This window comes from Drosophila biarmipes, chromosome 2R, assembly GCF_025231255.1.
Source record: "Drosophila biarmipes strain raj3 chromosome 2R, RU_DBia_V1.1, whole genome shotgun sequence".
NCBI lineage: Eukaryota > Metazoa > Arthropoda > Insecta > Diptera > Drosophilidae > Drosophila > Drosophila biarmipes.
This window is the reverse complement of record NC_066615.1, coordinates 3,844,617-3,865,423: the sequence shown is the minus strand read 5'-3', so window position 1 is coordinate 3,865,423 and position 20,807 is coordinate 3,844,617. Positions and strand designations below refer to the sequence as shown.

Below are 20,807 nucleotides of genomic sequence, written 5' to 3'. Positions count from 1 at the left end.
TTCCCCGCTGGGTTTGCCTTGCCACATGTCCTGCGGAGAGGACGTCGGGAAGGGTACACTCTGAAAAATAACCAGTAAAATGAAATAATTCCCTATGAAACATCTTTCTACTTTGCTGCACCGTCAATATAATTTTCTTTTGTTTTCTTACTTTTATACTTATTATAAGCGTTTCGGGGAATGTTAGAGGTAGCATTTCCGACCCTAATCAGAATCGCAAGCTTATTTAGGCGTCAGTCCCAGATTTTTGAAAATAATGTAAAAGTGTAAAATGTAACGTACTTAATAAATATTTCCTACCAACATGAAATCAGTTTCGTTTGGCACAGTGCATAAATGTTAATTGCAACGCATATTCTACGCACTTTCCTCGCTCGGCAGGACATCCTTTTCCTTGTTATTGTTGTTTGACAACATTTGTTTTTACGATTCCTTGCGTTCCACGTCCTTCTTTGCCCCAGCTCCTGTTTTGTGTACAGAGTACGCGCCTTCCCTGCTCGGTGGCCGTTTCCGCTCAGGAGAAGCCTTCAGTTTCGCCCCTCACTCACGACTTTGGGCAACAGATGATTCCAGGTCTTGAGCTCCTGCAGCAGGACCTAATCCCATGTGTTGTTTGGCGAACGGGATGCGGGCAGCAGGCGGTTGGGCAGGAAATGCAATTGTCTAGGCTCAAATATTTGGCAAATGCGCCGAGCCATTCATTCAGCGGATGCACGTATTTATGAGTTGTCGATTGCTATCTGCCCTTTGTTCTGTTTGTCTTTGCCAAACTGAATCCGTTAGTTCTTTTTAGATTACAGTTTCAATTGAGGCAGTAGATTGGTATCGTTTTAAAATATTGGATTTTACATACCAGGTGCGAATCTCGAGGAAAAAATTAAAACCAATTAATAAACTTTTATTGAAATATTTTCTTTTTGTTCTAAACGACCCTGCCAGGATATCTGAAGGATATTCAGACTTCCTTGAACATAAAGTATAAATGGAAAATATCGATGCTGAGTACGTACTGTATAAGTACTGTTTATAAAACTTATATTAACCTAATCAATTATGAAAGCATGGGTTCCCTTTATCGAAACATTGAAATTATTAGCACTTCTAAAATAGGTGCAGTACTCTTAATCTTATTATTAATAAGTATTATCTTCCTACATACATAGCTACATACATCCTACTTCCCCTCGAGGCTATCCGCCTACAATGCTGATCGGATTGGATCTGTGTAAGTGGTTTAACTAACAAAGAACCGTCGCCTCATTAGAGACCTCCCTGCGGAGACAATCCGCTGAGCTTTCCTCACCAGTTGTCTGCTGTCTCCCTGTGTTCTATGCGTGCATTGTTCTGGGGCATGTTGTTGTGGGTTTTCGTTAGTTCACTGCCCGGTGGGTTGGACCACAAACCGTTTACGTGACACGTTTTGTAAGTTCCCATTGTCGACAATGGTGTTGTTGCCGTTAATCAGATTCACGGAGCATTTCTTCACCGCCGTTCTCTTTATTTACTTTCATTGTTATCATTTGAAAATGCCTTAATCCGAATTTATGAAACGAAAGCGGAAGTCGGCTGCGGCTTGTTGCCCTATTGTCTCCGGTATTCAGCACTCGGTTTCTCAGCTCCCGGTTATATACCCATCAGATATTGCCTTGGAATCTCTTCTGCACACACAAGAAATTCCGGTGAGAGGTTACCTTTAAGAAATAGTTTAGTTTTAGCTCTCTAAAATTATCTTTAGCTTCCTTAGAGTCAAGCATATAATTCAAACATATTCTGTGGGAAAGTACTTAAGCCAGATTTGTAGTAGATATTAAACTAAAGTTGTTTTTAAATATGATGTATAAAACTATTGCTTACATCTAGATAAGAGATTATACTTTGAAATAAATACAAATTTCAATGCAATATTTCGAACAAGTATTTTTGGGAGTGTACAATCGCTGACTGTGTGGCATTTTCGATGCGATGTTGGGGTCTGCCTGTTTCTTTACGAGCGGGTCTTATTTTTCCAGCTTTTTTATTTACGGTTACTTGATTTGGTTTTATTATTATTCTACTGATTGATTTGGACGTTTTCGTAATAAGATTTCAGTTGGAAACTTGAGAAATCCCGGAAAACCCAAGGAAACCCGGGGAAAGCATGACAGCTGCTACGCCTCCCGCCAGAATTCTCCGAAGGAAAACGCTGAAAACTTTATGACGGAAGATGCCACACAATCTGTTTATTGATTTATAGTCTGGGGAAAGTGCCAATAAAACGCCGAGCACGAACTGGAAGCTGCTTGGGATTAGTTCTCCGGAGGGGAAATCCCTCTGTGCGATCGTTAAAATTACTATCCTATTCTGCATTCGCTGCATCTAGGTTCTGTATTTTTTGTAGGCCTTTAATGACTGTGAACGGGATCCCTAGATGGAGCTGAGGAAATTTCCCAAAATATATATGGCTCGTAAATCGTTTAGTTCGGGGGTGGCTTATCTCTATAAATAGCTGGCGACACCCCGAGAATTGGATGGATATTTTGGGGAATTTGATATATTTCCTCGGCACACGCTACCCATTCCGATTTCGATCCCCTTACAGCTGCCAGATGTATGAGTACATAAGTGTACATTAACTATCGTGCCCGATCGTGTTTGGGGGTTCAACTTCCTCTGCCGGCAATTTATGCACAAACACAATCCGGACCCGGGCACGTAATTGAAAATCAACAAGGCTAAGCAAATATCCAGGCATTCCTTTGGGCAATTATCAGCCGGACACACGGAAATTACCTCACAGAGTCACGTACGTTCGCCTAAGTAAACATCCTTTTCAGGCCTCTCCTTCCAACGTATAAATATTCTTTTTGGCAACATTCATTGCACATCCTGTCCAAGGCGATTCTTATCGTTTTCGAGATACCCGTCCCTAATGCGTAGATTCAAATTCCGATTCCTGGCCAGACAATAGAGAAAAACGGTGCAATTGGATGCAAGGCAGCTGCTTCGGCTTGGGCTCGTATGTGGACAGGATGAGCCAGGGATAAGCCGAAAATGCACTGAAAAATGTTGAAAGATATACCCGTTCTCAAAAAATATTTAATTTTAGCCTATAGTTCACCACCCAAATGATTTCAATCTATTATTCTTTTCATTTTAGTTAGCAGCATTTAATTGGTGTACCTTAAAGTTCCATGAACTTACTTAAAAGTATCCTATCCCATGTTTGAAACATTTAATTGTGTCTGAGCTCTCACCAGAGGTAAGTCATTTTTCTCCGCGTGTTTATCTGGGTTCGTCCTTCGCAGCGCAATCAGAAATGATTAGAGCGACGCCGCAATCAATTAAGGAAAATGGTACCTACTCAAATTATTGCCGGCGTTCGGCAACTGCTGATAAACAAGCCATTAGATGCACTTGAGATCGAAACAGGACACCGCTTCAAAGAGGAGGAGCAGCATCTGCGCTGCAATTCGAGTGCATCTGATCCTCCATCCGCACCTTGTTGGGCGTACGCGTGCCCGTGGGCGGGGCGTGGTCCTGCAACTGCTGGTAAAATTTCCAAGTAAGCTGGCGTAACTGGATCATCGGCATGATCCCGCTTCACGCGAGGAGTTAAAGGATTCGAGCACGCACTTGACAGCTCTCGACACATGGCTGACCCACAGAGTGTATGCCATATGCTTCGGTCCCGATCCCCACAAAAGGACACCCAGAGATATCCAGAAACCGCTTGGCATGCGTGTCAGCCGCAAAACATGTAAATGCTTTTTAGTGCGCGGCAGGAAAAGGATTTCCTGTAATTACTCGACGATCATGCAGGCTGAATAATTAGGAATGTTCAGAAAATTAATGATTCATTGACTTATAGAATAAATGAACGCGTTTGTGGGGAAAATGAAAATGGTGATAAATTGGGTGACAAGTAAAGGCATTGAATAGACTACTCAACGGTGTATAGTCAATTAATATTCATAACACTAGGCCAGTTCTCTTCCTCAAGATCATATTAAATTTACTTCCATCGTTAAAAAATAATTATTAAAATGGTCAACCAATATGTTTTAAGGATTACTTCCTCAATTTTTATTTAAGTTTTGATTATAATTCTTTTTAGGTCAAATCTAATTTAAAAAACTTTGTAATAAGTTTAAAATCCAGTTTTTTATTTTCATTTTGTAAAAGTAGATTAGTTTAAGTCAAGAAAGACAATATTAAATATTTTGAATAAGACAGCTATTGAATACTTGATAATAGATTGTAAAAAGAATTTTAAAACATATGTATGTAGGCAGGGATTAACCCAGGGTATTTTCTCTCTCCCTTTAAATAGCTCCCTTTTTCAAATCCCCCTATAAATAAGAAAACAAATACCAAAAAGTCTGTTTTAAAATCCCTTAATCCTCGAACAAAAAGTTCACGCTGGCAGACAAAGTTAACCCAAATTTCTGTAGGCCAAGGGATGATTGTTTTTATTTTTTGTTTCCTTCTTTTCCATTGACCTCAGTTGTTGACTCAATCTACAGCAAAAACTGCCCGAAATGCGGGTACACCGAAAAAAAATTATATTGGCTAATACAAGGAAAATGTAAATAGTAAAACATCGATTTCATTTTAAAGACGAACCACTGTTAAAATAATTATTTATATAATAAATTGACTTGCGAACCTGACCGAATTCATCGGAGAACAAAATAATTCAAGAAACTCAAGTAATAAGTAAAGTAAATATTTTAAGTCTTAATTTTGTTCAGTGTACGATCTACAAATGTGTCCACAGCTGTCTGCAAAAGAGCTGAGAGAAACCGAGGAGAAATCGGAGAGCGGGAGCATGCGCAGAGAGAGCGTCGGAGAGAGTGAGAGGGCAGTCAACAAAAACCGCTGCACGGGGACGATCGCAATCAGTTGAGAACGTGGAGCGCGCGTGAACGCAGATAGAGATACATTTTGGGCTTCAGATACATTGGCAGTGCGCATTACTCACTCATCCGCCAGGCACGAAGGTACATTTCGCAGTGCGCCAGACGATTGCAACTGGCAAACTGGATTTACCACCCAAAACTAACAAAACTGAAAAACCAAAACAAAACCCACATCCACAAGCCTGTTTAGTGAAAAACGAAGCCAATTGCAGCAGCAACAAAAAACTTTCAAAATCCGAGCCAAAGCGAAATAGGAAAAGTAGTTCAGAGCGTGAAAAATACGTTACTTGCTGCAAAAGTTGTGAAACGTATCCGAGAGATACAAACCCATTGGGAGAGCGAGAGCTAAGCAAAGTGCAATTTCCAAAAACGAATACCATATAAAACATACCTATAAACCAACCGAAACCAAACAAATAACAAAGGCTGAAAAATTGAAAATATCCAAAAAACTTTTTCCAACCACTCAACCTCGACGACGATTCGCAAGACAAACTATTGTTGGATTAACATTTTCTGATCAAGGTAAGTCGGTTTACATATTTTGTATGCCCCTCTTAACACTCAAAGCTGAAAATAAACCGAAAAACATTCCGAAGGTTTAAGTTGACTTGGCTTTTGTAGCTGCTTGCTGTCTTGCACTCAAACCGACAAAAGCTGCCTGTCTGTTTTGATGTGACTCTGGCTAATTGACCTCCAAACTTGTGTTTCCATAATTAAGCCAAAAGGAAACCAACTAGTAGTGGCAAATTGAAAGCTAACGAACCTAATGAGTATTTTAACCAGATATAAAACGTCTTAAAGTTAAGCTGGCGAGTGCAAACGGAATTTTTGTGTTTTGACTACAATAAAATAGTCATATTTCGTCTATAGATCTGTAGATCTCCAAAACACGAACAATCATTACAGATTGAAAAACAAGACCACCTCAAGCTGCTTCACTGAGCCCCAAACAGCATATTATTTGGTTCTCTGGAGTCACAAAGCGACACTTAAAATGCCAAGACAGCAGCTGCAAAAAGAAATTTTGTGGCCGAGTCGATAAAGATGCATTCGGCTGGCTGGTTTCGTGGTTACCCCAGTTATTGCCCTGTTTCTCGTTTGTTCTGTTCTTCGGGATCGGGCTCGGGCTCATACCGAATGCGCGCGCATGCCCAAAGGATATGGAGGCGTCGAGGGTTGCAGGAGAGGTATTCTGGGTAATCTTTGCAGCTGCAGGACCGAACGGTCTGCACCTGGCCTCGCCCGCTTGATTAATTTCCCTCTGACTCAGCCCCGGCTATCCATGGAAAAGCAAAGAGGGAAGTGACAAACCTCTGACCGTGCCGCTTTTTTTGATAAGCTTATGTGGGCAATAGCAGGCAATTGGGGAGCACTTCCTGCTGACCCAAGGGCGAAAAAGCTAAGGCTCGGCTGCAACGCCTCACTTCCCGGTGACACGTGCGAGGCGAGAACACTCACAGCCACAGCCCCTCCTTCTTGGCCCCCAATGCTCCTTTTAGTTTTAATTTACTTGCTGCGTTCGACAAGACTCAAAGCTGTTCGAAATGCATTTGGCGCCATTTGGCCGCACGGTACTTATATTTTTAAACGCATCAGCGACAACAAGACCGAAAGTCGTCACACATCCGTCCATCACACATTGGGGGCCACAGTGGCGGACACTGCAAAAAATGAAAGTACACTACATACGAAATACATACATATGACTATGAGATGGAGGAATACTATCATTAAATCCCTTAAAAATTCGGATTAAACTGGTTCCAGCTTTGCTTCAGAAATTAAAATAAATTTTGTTCAGCTTTTCAAGCTAAAAAACCTACATTTTTATTGTAAACGGTTGAATACATTCCTTGTAAGCTCAGCAATCTCCTTTCCTTTATCACCGACTTTTGTAGCACTGTCCAAACTTAACTCGAGTTGGTTCAGTTCTTTGAAATCTTAAATTTCGGTAAAAGATGGCACCCCGGCAATTTTGTTACCACGCTGTAGATCCCGCAGTGATTTCTCTCTCAGTGTAGGGGATTTGATGAATGGGGGTGTGGGGGCAGACAGGGACGGCGAGACAGCGGGACCGTGGCAGAGACAGAGACGGCGGTAGCAGACGTCAGGCAGACGCTGCATTTTCGCTGCCCCGATGGCGTTACATGATTTGTAATATCAGCAAACATACGTCACAGCAACAGCGCAAGAGCAGCGTGTGCATAAATGGAATCCGGTTCGCTTGCCCGACTGCTAGGCGGGCAGTACATGTTTATTTTTAACAACATTGAGCAGATTATCATCTGTGGTCTGCTGCACTCCGATGAATGGACGAGTTTGTTGCCTTGAAAGCCAGCCAAGAAGTACAAGAATACGATTCCAACTATTAACAACGCCGCTAATTCATTTACTTGGAGGCTAAACAAAACTGGCTCGAGCTTTAAGTTATGCTTTGGAATTTCCCTCGCCTTTAGTTAGTCAAAATTACTGATAAAGTTGTGGCTAATGATATATTGGTCTTAAATCTAAAAGGGATTTACAAGTATAAAAACCACATCTTATTAGTGTTCATGTTTTCCCATTTGTAGAGTCGTAATATCATCGTGAAGAATAAATGTAAATTCAGAAATATTATTCGAAATATAAAATCATATGTAGGCAGTTCGACATTAACATTAATTTTGTGAAATTACATGTCGTGCCAGTCTCCCGGATAAATTCACAAAAACTGTGAGCCGCCCAGAAGAATCTGTTTCGCTAAGCGGAAACCGCTTGAAAGATGAAAAGAGAACCCTGGAGAAAGAGGAAATTGTGGGGCATAAACACCCGCCGACGAAACAGACAAGATACACACTCAGGCCCGGAGAATCACATATATTTGGCGGATAGCAAATTACGCACTTAAAGTGCTCGCCAAATGACAGGAAACGCGTCATTTTTACGAACTTCAAATTACGATTTTGTACGTTTCCTCGTCTTTTGCACACTTAAAGTCGAAAGGCGTTGCCTGTGTTGGTTTAGTGGCTGCTACTAAGTAGTGTCATGGGAGAGGCACGGAGCGGTGCAAACGGTTTTCGTGAACGCAATTAAATCTGGCGCATTTCCTCATTTGTTTGTGCGAGTGTATCTGCGGGCATTTCCTTGAAAGGGACACATGGTGGGGGAGTGCATCCTGTGCACGGCGGATATGCAAACGTTGCGCCTACGACTCGACGACTCTACTTCCTGCCATTGACTTTTGTCAACCGAACAGTAACTGAAAACCATTTCCCTTTCCCTTTTCCATTTCCATTTCCACCGACCACATCCACCGAAAACAAAGCGAAGCGTGAAAAACAGCGCGTGCTCAGCACGAGCTGCCGATCAACTCGAATGTCAATGCCATATGCCATTTATTGTATCCCGCAGTAGAGAACATTCCCTGCCAACACGAATCAATCACTTCGAACTCAACTCGGCCGCTCCAGCGGTTGGAGGTGTACTGGAGATTAGAGTCAACGAAAGCCCCGTAGACATATCCATTTGGCAATTGCTGACTAATCCGCCCCGATTTTCCGCTTTTCTCACGCTTTTCCCGCGTGGGATGGGGAAACCGAAATGTACTTCAAGTGCTTTTATTGGTCTCTGTCGTGGGCGGAAGTGGATGCACATGGAAATAAAAAAATCGAAATTGGTTACAAAGAGATCACCTCATTCAAAATATATTATAATAGTTTGTTTCTGCCCCAATTGAGCTGCAGTATGGATCCAAAAGCCTTTAGGCATGCAGAAGTTGGTTATCAACTTAAGAGAATGTTTCAGACAAAAAGCAAATTCTGAAACTAGTATTCCCCTCGGTATGCCTCATAGGTAGGCTTCCCCATTCTGTCTTTAAATAGAATTTGAAATCCAATAATTGAATTCATGGAGTAGCCACAATTATGTAGTTCGCCTGCTGGGACCGCCTGAGGATCGGCAAAACTTGGAGATTCTTTATGGGTCGTTCTTCACCGGGGGGCTCTTCCAGGGCTTTGTTGTTCTCGCCTAATGGTGCCCGAAGTGTCGCCTTGCTTGACCTTAAAATAGTTTATGGCATCCGCTGTCTGACTCACCATTCGGTTTGATAGGCGTGGGCTGCTTTCTACATTAATCTTAACTCTGAATTCGATAAGGGTGTCATTTTTTTCACCTGCATTCGAGCATTCAAGGGTTCGTTGCCCCGCCCCGGGTTCGAGCTCCGGAAAATGAGTAGATAATGGAAAATCAAGAAGTAATGCGCCTCAAGTTCTAATTCTGTTAAGATATTCACCACTTCCCTTTCGCTGTGTGAGTAACAGCTCGTGGGAACTTCTGTTTAGCTGGCGACGAACTGTGTAATTAAAACCGCTGCGACTCCTTACGCATTTCCTTGGGCGGAAGCTCCCCGGAGTTGGTTCCGGAAAACTATTAGGGTTCCCTTTTGGCGAGCTAGTTTCTCGTTGGCTCTCTTCCCATTGCCATTTCCATTCCCATTCCCATTCCATTCCCATTCTCGTTCCTACACATTCGCATTGACACCTTTTATGAACCGTCGGCGGATGTTTCGCTTGCTGTTTTTTGTGGTGCCCCGATCCCCTGCCATATTCCCATTCGGCGGCTCTTTGTTTTGCTCGCCACATTCGCAGCTGCCAATTGGGCGGTTAATTATTTCCGCTCCACTCCGCGTTGACCTCCCTCCTCTTGGACTCCGGACTCCCTGATCTCCGACCACCTCGTTTGTAATCGTAATCGAAGCTAGGCCTGGGTTTCTATGTCAGCCAGGTCCCCCACTCAAATGTGACCGGCGATCGATACGACAGCCGCCTGGTAATGATTATTCAGCGCTTCCTTTCGCGTGCGATCCGCCTCGATCCGCTGACGCCGCCCATTCCGACACAAGGTCAGCTTTAATAACAACAAATTATGAACTCGAAAAGGAAGTGCCAGATCGGTCTGTCGAATACCAGACACTCTAGTGCGGAAATCGTTTTCATTTCTACCTTGTCGTACAAATACCTACCTTTCGTATTTATTCAGGAACATAGAAAAATGTGACGTATACAAATTAGAAACAAAATATCTATAAAGATAAACAAATATGTCATTTTCGTCAAGCTTACAAGGAAATCTTACCAAAAAATTAGTTTTTTGTTTTATATGGAAACACATATGTTTTTTTCATTTTTTATACTGTGTCCTGATTATTAAAAAATCAGCAAATAATTCAAGCCCACCCCGTGACTAACTTACCCCTTAATCGCTGAAAAGCGGGGATCATCACACTTATGATGTGTCGTATGCGTATTATTATTTGCTTTAGTACATGCTTGTTTTGTTTCTGGCTTTTGCTGTTGTGGCGATTAAAACAATTGCCAGCTTGTGAGAGCATTTTCGTTGAGCTAGCCACCACACGCGTGTGAATCACAAGCATTAATCAGCGATTCTTACTCCACTTTCAGAACGAGAGCCAGGCGAACGGAAGCGGAATGCAAGTGGAAGCCAGCTACCCGAAATACGCCGGACGAGTGCCACCCTTGGACCTCTCGCAGGTGAATGCGGCACAGGACCTGTGGGGCGGCAACGGCACCAGCACTCCGTCCTCCAAGCGCCACCTGCACCACCCCTACCAGATGCTGGACAAGTGCCGCGGGGGAGTTACCCTGATCAGTGCCTCCAGCAACTCCTCCTCCGACGACAACAACAATCGGCTGATGAGCGGCGACGATGGAGCCACAAGTCTGCTGCATTCGATGGGTTCCGACGGCCTGCCCTTGGATCCGCGGGACTGGACGCGAGCGGATGTCTGGAAGTGGCTGATCAACATGGCGGTGTCCGAGGGTCTGGAGGTCACGGCCGAACTGCCCCAGAAGTTCCCGATGAACGGGAAGGCCCTGTGTCTGATGAGCCTTGATATGTACCTGTGCCGAGTTCCGGTGGGCGGCAAGATGCTCTACCGCGACTTCCGCGTGCGACTCGCCCGGGCAATGGCCCTGCTCTCCTAGGTGTCTCATGGACACCTCTGTCCGGTTGTACATATCTCTAGGATTCTGTTAGACTAGCCTAGTTCTCCTAGTTGTAATGCCTAGTCGCTAGAGCTCTCGTAAGTTAAGTCTTAGGCATAGTATCCTGCATTTCAAATTGTCAAAGATTGCTTCAAGTTCTCCGTACAAAAGATGAAGAAAATGACCAAAATGAAAAAGATTAAAGTTAAAATGCTATCCTATTAGTTTGTTAAGTTCCGGAGAAAATATAAAATGAAATTTTATAACTGAATAAGTGGTTTTTTATGGGGTTTTTATAATAAGTAAAGAAAAACAAAAAAAATTAATAATTTTAAAGGTGTCGGTAATTTGCTGATAAATATAAAAAGCCTCTAGATTAGCTAGAACAACTTTGGAAATGTATTTGAACAAAGGTAACACATTAACAGAGATTTTTAAAGTCGTCCCATATAAACATGTTTTGTATTCATTTTGGTGACCCATGATAACGAGTAAACCTTGGATTTGGCTTATAATCTTACTGAAAGCATTAGTTTCCAAGTAAATTCATATTTGAGCAGACTCTTTGGTGCACAGAAATATCTTTCCGGCCAAAATCTCTGTCACAGAAAAACTTAAAACCAACCATAAGTAAAGCTCGCTTATGGATCAAATCCTCAAAAAAATTTTAAATTTTCGAATTTCTCAATAATTTTTCATATTATTAATGTTTTTCATGGGGCAGATAAACAGACACTTTGCAACATTTAAGTTAATTTAACCTCTGTGTTCTTGGCCAGCAGACACTTCTGAAATAATCCGAAAAAAGATACCGTTCGGGTCTTGAGAAATTCCGCTCTCTTTGGGACTTAATGTTCTGTTTATGTCTTTCACAATTCCCCCAGCCGAACTCACATTGACAAGTGAAATATACGTTTGCCCAATTAGCACATCATTAAGTCCCAACAAATGCTACATATGAGTTGAAAATTTGGGTGGATAGGAGTAAGAAGATGAACCCCACACCTCTCACACAGACAGAGAAGCGCTATAAACTCTTTGTTATTGTTGGCCAGAAGTTAGTGCCAACATTTGTTTAGGCCCTGGTCATACATAGATCACCAGAAAGTGTTTATTTTTCTAAGACTTTTCCGTCTGTGTGATTAATGTGGCAGGGGAAAAGGGGTACACTGGAGTTACTTATCGGTAAATAAGGAAGATCAAATGGCCACAAATGGTAGTACTGCAGTTACTTCACAGTAAATAAGGGAATACAGATGAGGGGTACTACAAAAAAAAACAAAGAAATTATTTGGGATGGATCCGTTTCCCCATTCAAATTTTAGCTGTGGCAAAAAACGCAGCGGAACAATTATGACAATAGCAATAACAATAACAATAACAATAACGGATAACGATAATCAGCATCGGTAGTCAAATAGAACCCGGATAGATACAAAGATACATCCGTGTGTGGGCGAGTGAGAGAGCGATGGCATACATATATACGAATTCAAAGCGCTCCATCCGCCCGTGCATCCGCTCATTTCATTTGGGTTTTTCTTTTTGTGCCTCCTATGAATGGGCAGATACACAGATGTATAGTTACGCAGATACAGCTACAGATACATTTGGATGTTCTTCTTCCTGCTGCTGCTTTTTAGCTCCATGTGGCTCATTGTCGCTGGGTTCTGTAAGTTTGCATTTAGTGCAGGTCGGCTGTCGGGTTTTCGGGAGCATCCGGGATGTAGTTAAGGGTAAAGGAAGTGAGACAAATGAGCCAGACCAGACCAGAACAGACCCGAGATCCCTGGTCGGTTGTTACCTTGTAAAACAGAAACCCAAACACAACACTCAAGCCGAGGCAGCAACAGATGTCGCAACCTGACACATGCCACGTCCAGGGGCACAGTCCACAACCTTGTCCGCCAGCTGACACCGCTGCATCCGAAGACCTCGAAACGGGCCCAAGAGAATTCGAACTTCAATTACAATTCAGCAGAACTGTATAACTCAAATTGGGGGTGTCTTAAAGGAATCGTTAGACCTTCAGCTTCATGGAACTCCATCTCCCTGTTCCTGTTGAAAATACCTTTAAGCATTTAGTTATATTATTTAAAAACTGTAAGTCTAAGCTGCACCCACCTCATATTTTCAAAAAGTAGGCGTAGGTATATAACCGATAAACTCAAAGTAAGTGGGACCAAAGTCTTTCAACACATATATTTTAATAATAACATTATTTTAATTTATAACATTTTTCCTCAGCCTTATATTAAATTCACAGAGAAGAACTTGCCTTGAATTTCAAATCAAAATTACATTCATAACAGGAAATACAAGTGTTTCAAATTAACGAAAAAGTCCGAAATCCAAAATCCAAAATGCAGGCAGGCAGTAACTTTTTTAAGAGGTTGGTAAAGGATAAATCTATGTTCTGAAAGGCTCATAACCCCTCTGTTTCAGTTTTGTTCCCGTAAAAATATATCAGTCTGTGAGTTCCCTGTACATGACATGCATTTCGAAAATGCCGCGGAACTCCACTCAGCCGGAGTGTGATCCCAGGTTGGTGATCGAACAAGCCCTCGTCTCAGCCGTCGACCAGACCCTTCGACCCCTGGACTATGAGAAACGCCAGCGAGAGGCCCGCGAGATTCTTCTGAAGTCTCAGGAGAATCTGTTTCAGGAGATGGGCCTGGGTCAAAGTTCGACGCAGGAAGGGGGTATGCTAACGGAGGACGATGAAGACGGAGCTCTCAGAGGACCAGTGCGCCTTAAGTCGGAGATATTACTTAACGAATATCGCAAGTTGTACGAAACGCCCTCCAGGACGGCATCTTACGACTCTCTTCTCCTGAAGGACTTCAGTAAGTGTGAGTTTTGTGCTCTATGAAGGAGGTAACCCAGTTATGATTGACTCCCCAGGGCAATATACGGGGCTGATTCTGGGCCTTTGCATCGCGGCGTGTAGTGTCTTTACTCTAATCCATTTGATATGACCGATCAGCAAGCTATGTGTTTATTGATCTGTGCCGAACGCGGGGAGCAAAACAAACGGCAAATCGAATAAATCATATAAAGACCGGGAAATTGAGGCAATGCCGCTTATGTAAAGTAGAATATCCGCTGACAGGCGAACGGAAGGAGAGGTGCGAAAACAATAAAACCGGACGGAAGTGGACAGGGACGGAAGCCGACGACGGTTCCGTCGATCGTTGGACTGTTTTCCGACCAATGCCACACAATAGATATTACAAACCGAAGACCGGCTACCGGTCTTCGCTTGTCGGTCTTCTGCCTTCTGTCTTTTGCCAATTTGTCGAAATGCTTTTTCCGCTTTTCCGGCGCCGTAATTGAATTTCTGTTTCGGGGAGGAAATGACTAAACCAAAAAATCTTTGCCCTCTCGTCTCAAGTGGCCCAGGAAGCTCGATAGGATGGGTTTTCGCTTGCTCAATCAAAAGACCACAGAACTCCAGCGCAGGGCACTGTTATATTTTTTAATTAGTTCATTGCCTGCACTGGCGCGATATTTCCCACGAACTTCATCTGTTGTGGGGTAAACAGATGAAGTGAATCAACAGAAAGCAGAAAAACGCAGTATGGAAAGGGTGTTCGAAGCCACACACAATGCACTGGGGCAGCCACTTGTTCGTTTCTCGTTTGTTTGTTCTGGTCCGAAAGAGTATGCTAAACAAGTTTGGGCATCGGCGTCCAGGAATTTATGATCCCAGCCCCTTATCAAACTAATGCATACAGAAAACTCATCATTGCGACCCACGCAGGTGAGTGAGAGGAGCGGATGCCGGAAAGTATTCCAGGCCCAAATAGGCGACGCTTTGGACACCATTAGGAGGTTAACAGAAAGAGGTATTGCGAGACCGCTTGGTGGAAATTCCTTGGTGATTCAGAGCTTCAGGCGGTCCCCAGCGGGAAAGTCGAATTCTGATTGAGTAATTGGTACATTTGGAATGTGTACATTGGGCGTCCAGAGGAATCGTGTGCAGCTGGGAGATCCCGGGGGTCCGAATTCTTTCCGCTCACATTGGCGACTTCCGGTCGCGCTAGATGAAATATTATTGTTTTTTTCAGCGAATCCAAAGCACTTCAAGTTCAGCGGGTTGGATTTCTGCGTTTTTTCATCGCTTTGTTTTTGGGTCTCGGGTTCTTTCTCACTCCCACGCTCGTGGGAGCTGGAAAAGCTGTGTGTGAATCGTTGTTTGAGGGAAATGCCCAAAGACAAAAGTCTCAGGGCAGCCCAAGAAACTGTCATTGCCAGCAGAACCCACACAAAGAGATGGCGGGATGGCTGAGAGAATGTTATGCATAGAGAGCGGTCTGATTGCCACACACCAGAAGAAGTTCATGGGAACGAACTCTGTGGCCCGGGTAAGTCAAGTGTGAAGAATGGAGGCAGGGGGATTGGGGCCAGGGCGGAGGGGAAAACCTTCCCCTCATTGCAGCAAGTGCAGTCATCTAATAGACGCGGGTAGCAGCCATGAATACGACAATTAATGGCAGCCAGCATTCATGATTTACTCCTAGCACAAACGGCAACCAAGATATAAACTCCCCTTTCGAACAGAAAAAAATAATAAAATCTTTTTTACAAAATTTCCTCACAAACTGAATTAACTTGTCAAAACAATTTTCCACTGCGTATCTAATCATTGTTATTTCTAATGTAAGTCGTAGTTTTCAGGTAGAAAATGCAAAAATATTCTTGTTAAATTGTTTTTTCCTTTCCTTCAATTACTTCCAATTAAATTTCCTCTAGTATATTCCATCGCAAGATCAACTAAAAAATTGAAAACTCGGGTTTTATTTATGTTTAAATCGCATCGAAATTTTCAGGCTAAGACTTTATCACCCCATTGATAACACAATTTTAATGGTGTAAAAACATTTAATTGATGGTATCTTAGTTAAAGCTAATCAATAACGACTACGACTGTTTGCCAGTGTAGTCCATAAACTCCTTCTGCGGCACTTCCCATCCAATTGCTTGCTTATGCAAGGCAACGTGACCGTGTGGGCGTGTCATCACTTTCAATTTTGCGGCCAATTTGAGTGACACTTTCTGCCTGTTTGTCACGCCGCTGGCGTAGCCAAAGGCTGCGGCACAAGGGGCGGAGGGAGGGGAGTGGGAGTGGCAGCGGTGCGCAGGAACCGCCAAGGAGGCCTAGAGACGCCGCAGCGTTGTCTGCTCGTCGTCTGCTGCGCTTCCGTTTCCTGTGCATAAATTTTAATGAGCGAGCCAGTTTCCCCTCCGCCGCCCAATAAGGGCACTATCAATTGAAGATAGGAACACCAACGAAAAAGAGGCAAACAGTCAGCGGGATGGAAACCCCTCGGCTTCGTCGGTGTCTCTTACCTTGACTTTCGCGGACCGTGCACAAAGTCATGGCAATGTTAGTAGTAAATTGGCACAACCAGTTTGGTCTCGGGAGAAAACAAAAGAAAAGCCGAGGCATTGGCCAAATGGATGAGGCTTTTACTGGCTTTCCCAACCATGAAATTCACGCAAAGCGATCGAGCAGGAACCAGGTGAGCAGCCTGATCGACAGGAGTGGTACCCTGTACGAAAAAATAAAAACCAAATCATATTCGAAAGAGTTTTGTGGGTGGGTTTTCTTACTAATATGTTTTGATAGGCTATTTTGAAAGCGGTTTTCTAAAGAAAGGCACACATAAAACAGCTTTATGCTTAAATACATTTGAAAAAAAGTTCTGGTAAGTATTTCGATATAATTCCGGGAATTGGCACTTCTAAGAAACTCGTATCAAATATTTCTTCAAACCTTGGTCCAATAGGCCAGTTTAATCACAGGAAACACTCATTATGTTGGTTGTTCATAAAAAGGGAAATTACTCTTAATTATTCTGTAAAAACTATTCGGGTACTAGAACTGAACGATTTAAGAACTGTTCCAGCCCTGCATTCCTCTCTCCTGGACTCCAGCATACCCTCGGAGCTCTAGGTCCCAGTGCTCTCCTCTCTCCAGCGCAGTCTTGGCCACACACCGCCGTCTTCAGCTGGCAATCGAAACTAGTTTTTCAGGTTCGGCGCACGGCTGATAACAACAATTGCAATGCGAATAACGCCGTACGACGGCGCATGCGCGCCACTCTTGCATTCCTTTCGATGGCTCTGGGTGCGCAGGGACCTCCCCCCTTCCCTTCGAGGCATTTGTGGAATTTTAATTGCGCAAAAAGCAGCGGGATGGAGAAGCCAACTGCAATTGCAACTGATGCGATGGGCTGGAATGGGAATGGCTGAGAATGACGTTGAATGATGGTTAGTTGGAGGTTGGTTGCAAGTGAGAACATATCGCGTGATGGTGATAGATATAATGGCTTGGACGGAGCGCAGTCTTGTCTTGAGAAGATGGGGATGAGGCTGCGATGGCACATTCACCAGCCACGCCCTGCACTCCGATGCCCAGACTGCCAACCGCTGATTGCGAGACCAAACAGAAACGGAAGCCAACGGACCAGAGCAGAACCAAGCCAGTGGAGGGCCTGAGGAAAATCTTACACGCTGCTCGAATTATAAGTCGTCGACATTTTGCCTAGCAGTCGCCACAGAAAATGAGCCAGCATAAATAAACCGAAGCGAAGCAAGCGAAATAGAATAGACATTTGTATCTGTTGTGTGTGCCAGTGCCTATGCCCCCGTCGCTGTTGTAATTGAAGTTGCAGAAAGCCAGAAAGCCAACAGCCACAAAGCCTAAACTGGAGAGGGGAGCGGACTAAGATGGGGTCTGGGTCTGGTCTTCGTCCCCACCTGCACCTCCGGATCCACGTAGCCAGTGGAGCGCGAGGCATGGCCCATACGGAAGCCATAAGCTGCAAGAGATTTCCCTTCTTTGGCCTCCGCTCGACTTTCGGCTGGCTGTTGAACCCGCAGCGCATCACTGGAGCGTGATGTCGCCGCCCGCTGCTCGTAATCCTCCCCCCGAGGACCCCACTTGGCCAATCAATTGCCCGAAAACGTGTTCAAGGATGCCATCGAAAATCAATCGCAGAATCGAAAACGGAGCACTGCCGAAAGGCAGGGATGCCCAGGCCAAATCGCCGAAAATTACAGGAAGCAAAAGCACTTGCCGAAACGATCGAAAATCATTCAATTACGACAGCTGGCCCTGCATATAAATAATGGGCGTGTGCTCCCCAAGACATAATTATGCAACCACACAGGGGAAAAGGAGAGATCAGATTTAAGATGGTTTTATGAATTCAAAATCAGTTAATATTTTAAAATTTACATCTCAGAAAATGCCTATTTTATTTTTAATACAAATACTTTATTTTAAACATAAAGGTGTTTAAAAAAAATAGAAAAAAGTATTTCTCACATTTCCATTATAAATGTATATTTTTTGTTATTTAGAAGAGGATATATACCAAAAAGCAAATTTTAAAATTTACTATATTTTAGTTACAAAAATGAAAAAAATACGTTGCAGATGCAAAAGATGATGCAAGTGCAGAAGTCAAGGCAAAGCGAACGAGGTCTTTGGATCATTAAGGAAATGTATGCCCTAAAATAAAAAATTAAATTCAAAACAGGCGCCAGAAGCACACCTTTAGGAACTAACCAACACTGGCTAAATAGTTACCGATACAAGGGCTGTTATCGGTAAGTTAAGATATTAACTTTTCCATTTGGTATATTTCAAGAGCCTCGCGGTATTTTTAGGCAGACTCTTTACGGCCACACCTGCTTCAGAACAAGAAAAAAAATTAGGATAATGCTACGGATATAAACAAAGGATTGTCGAAAAAGCGTTTTACACCAGATCGTTGGCACTTCCCCAGCAGGCAATGAGTTTCAATTTCTACGTGGAATCGTTCAATTCAACGTTGCAGTCGATTGCGCGACAAGTGGAGCAATTTGCTGGCGTTGCACTGAACGCAGCTGTCGATCTGCGCGGAAATCTGGAATCCTTGACCGGCGATTTTCGTTGGCAGAACGGACCCATTGCCTTTACCGACTTACAGGCCACCCTGCTGAAAGTCCTAATCGTCCTTCTCCTGGGAACCTGCGTGCTAGCCGGCTACTCGTGGTCCGTTTACGGCAGAGTCATCACGGAAAAGTTTGTCAGGCCAAGTAGGAAAATGCTCCAAATCAGGAGTTTGTGCTGCTTTTCTTTCAACATAGATGTTTTGCGTTTCAGGCACTTTAAAAGAGATTGAGGAGCTTAAATTGTCGGTGGCCAAGTTGAAGTTGCCCAAGGAACACTCTCCGCGCATCTAGAAGCCATGTCCAAGATCAAGAAGTTCTTTTCGCGGAAGAAGGAGGAGGCTGCTGCCTTTAAAGTGAGTTTAACAATTACACGCTGAAGTAAAGCGTTTAAAAATGAACTTCATTTGTAGCTCAAACTCACGGGCAGCTCGATGGGCGCAGGTCATAAGCTGAATTCCACCAAGACGGAGGCTCCTTCAAGTAGTTCTCGTCAAAAGTACGAGGCCTATGTTCCACCAAAGCGAAACGATTTAAGTAACGAGGCCAGGGCAGCGGCCAATGCTGCACTGGCTCGCATTGATAAGAAGACATCCAGGGAATTTAACACCTCGTTGTCGGCGGTGAAGGCCCAGGCTAAACGGGAACTGGAGGCGGAGCGTCGGCAAAAGGAGGAGGCGGAGGCCACGGCCTCTACCATCAGTACATCCACTTCTTCTTCCGGTGGTGACAACCGTAACCTGGCCTGCGAGGGCGTCTTTTTCCGCTGCCCCATGATCAGCGAGGAAGTTTTACCCAAAAGCGTGTGGAAGGCCCGCATCAAGGAGTTCCTGTACCAGCAGCTGGAGGGGGATCGCGGCCTCACTGGCTGCCTCATCATCCACAATTGCAATGTCAAGGAGAAGGCCGACGAGTGCATTGCCACTCTTATTAGATATCTGGAGAACCTTATCAAGAATCCCGAGGAGGAGAAATTCTGCAAGATTCGCATGTCCAACAAAATCTTCAGCGAAAAGGTGCGCTACGTGGAAGGTGCCCTAGATGTCCTACAAGCAGCCGGCTTCAGTGAGGTCAAGATCGATGAGGAGCAATTCCTGTTGTGGACCCGAGAGCAAACGGAACGGGATCTCGACTTGCCCACGCTGGTGGAAGCGCTCAAGAACTCGGAGACCATTCCCCTGGAGCTGGACAGGAATATCAAGGTTCTACTTCCATCGCAAGCAAGGCGTGTTGTGCTACCCGACGAGTTCTATCGCCTGGCACCGGAGGAGATCAAGAAGGAGCAGCAGTTGCGTTCGGAGGCCATTGCCCAGTCCCAGATGCTGAGGACCAAGGCAATGCGGGAGCGTGAAGAGCAGCGCAACTTGCGTATGTATCGATACGCTTTAGTCAGGGTTAAATTTCCCAACGGACTCTTTATTCAAGTAAGCCATTTCGTGATGACGTCATCCGTAGGAATTTTGTGTAATAGCTGAATCATTTCCAGGGCACTTTCAATGTTTATGAGAAAATAGCCGATGTGTTTGAGTTCGTGCAGTCTTGCCTGGCGGATGAGAGCCTGGATTTCAGCTTGGTGGCCACCAGTGAGGGCAAACTAGGCGAAGAAGACCTCGAAAAGACTCTATTCGACTGCAAGTGAGTGCCGAAACTAATCTGTACATGCGAGAATGTTTGTTCAAGCTAAATCCTTGTTTCAGACTCATTCCCAACTCCTTGCTGCTGTTCAGTGCAAACGGAGTGTCCGCTTCCATAGAAGCGGATCTAAACTACTTAAAGGAAGATCTTCTGATGCTGGTGCAGGCTATGTAGAGGTGATCTACCATCTAATCAGCGGTCTTGTCCTTACATTATAACGGAGCTGTTGTTATTTATTACTTTCAAATCTATTATTCAAAATCAATTATAACGCACTTTTGAAAAAAAAAGAACGTGCTTTCAAACAATTCAACGAGCGGTGAAAGTGCAGTACATTTAACCTCTC

The 20,807-nt window shown here is 43.9% G+C and overlaps 4 protein-coding genes across 5 annotated transcripts; all 4 read left to right on the top strand.

Annotated features, from left to right (window-relative positions):
- Nucleotides 1–4,882: 4,882 nt before the first annotated feature.
- Nucleotides 4,883–11,150, top strand: LOC108029749 (uncharacterized). The gene is made up of 2 exons (XM_017102242.3): nucleotides 4,883–5,423; nucleotides 10,340–11,150. The coding sequence occupies exon 2, from the start codon at nucleotides 10,367–10,369 to the stop codon at nucleotides 10,880–10,882; it is 516 nt and encodes a 171-aa protein (XP_016957731.1). The 5' UTR covers nucleotides 4,883–5,423; nucleotides 10,340–10,366; the 3' UTR covers nucleotides 10,883–11,150.
- Nucleotides 11,151–13,105: 1,955 nt separating this feature from the next.
- LOC108029432 (uncharacterized) lies at nucleotides 13,106–18,406 on the top strand. 2 transcript variants are annotated; one of them, XM_050887203.1, is made up of 3 exons: nucleotides 13,106–13,274; nucleotides 13,328–13,734; nucleotides 18,330–18,406. In XM_050887203.1, exons 1-3 carry the CDS (start codon nucleotides 13,246–13,248, stop codon nucleotides 18,389–18,391), a joined length of 498 nt encoding a protein of 165 aa, XP_050743160.1. In that variant the 5' UTR covers nucleotides 13,106–13,245; the 3' UTR covers nucleotides 18,392–18,406. The 2 variants fall into 2 exon arrangements, with proteins under 2 accessions (XP_050743160.1, XP_016957166.1); XM_017101677.3 differs by lacking the exon at nucleotides 18,330–18,406 and adding an exon at nucleotides 13,787–13,955 and having other exon boundaries at nucleotides 13,111–13,274; nucleotides 13,328–13,728.
- A 156-nt stretch (nucleotides 18,407–18,562) lies between these two features.
- LOC108029776 (uncharacterized) lies at nucleotides 18,563–19,182 on the top strand. Its single transcript, XM_017102286.2, has 2 exons — nucleotides 18,563–18,973; nucleotides 19,041–19,182. The coding sequence occupies exons 1-2, from the start codon at nucleotides 18,688–18,690 to the stop codon at nucleotides 19,118–19,120; spliced, it is 366 nt and encodes a 121-aa protein (XP_016957775.1). The 5' UTR covers nucleotides 18,563–18,687; the 3' UTR covers nucleotides 19,121–19,182.
- LOC108029775 (UBX domain-containing protein 6) lies at nucleotides 19,041–20,774 on the top strand. Its single transcript, XM_017102285.3, has 4 exons — nucleotides 19,041–19,182; nucleotides 19,240–20,250; nucleotides 20,313–20,461; nucleotides 20,524–20,774. Exons 1-4 carry the CDS (start codon nucleotides 19,126–19,128, stop codon nucleotides 20,633–20,635), a joined length of 1,329 nt encoding a protein of 442 aa, XP_016957774.1. The 5' UTR covers nucleotides 19,041–19,125; the 3' UTR covers nucleotides 20,636–20,774.
- Nucleotides 20,775–20,807: the final 33 nt, after the last annotated feature.

Bases quoted from the DNA above. Each gene is read 5' to 3' on its own strand.
- LOC108029749 (XM_017102242.3), top strand. From the start codon at position 10,367: ATGCAAGTGGAAGCCAGCTACCCGAAATACGCCGGACGAGTGCCACCC.
- LOC108029432 (XM_017101677.3), top strand. From the start codon at position 13,246: ATGCAGGCAGGCAGTAACTTTTTTAAGAG. The intron at 13,275-13,327 runs GTTGGTAAAGGA...CCTCTGTTTCAG, and splicing joins GGCAGTAACTTTTTTAAGAG to TTTTGTTCCCGTAAAAATAT. The intron at 13,729-13,786 runs GTAAGTGTGAGT...TTGACTCCCCAG, and splicing joins TCTTCTCCTGAAGGACTTCA to GGCAATATACGGGGCTGATT.
- LOC108029776 (XM_017102286.2), top strand. From the start codon at position 18,688: ATGAGTTTCAATTTCTACGTGGAATCGTTCAATTCAACGTTGCAGTCG. The intron at 18,974-19,040 runs GTAGGAAAATGC...TTTGCGTTTCAG, and splicing joins GGAAAAGTTTGTCAGGCCAA to GCACTTTAAAAGAGATTGAG.
- LOC108029775 (XM_017102285.3), top strand. From the start codon at position 19,126: ATGTCCAAGATCAAGAAGTTCTTTTCGCGGAAGAAGGAGGAGGCTGCT. The intron at 20,251-20,312 runs GTAAGCCATTTC...AATCATTTCCAG, and splicing joins CCAACGGACTCTTTATTCAA to GGCACTTTCAATGTTTATGA. The intron at 20,462-20,523 runs GTGAGTGCCGAA...TCCTTGTTTCAG, and splicing joins AAGACTCTATTCGACTGCAA to ACTCATTCCCAACTCCTTGC.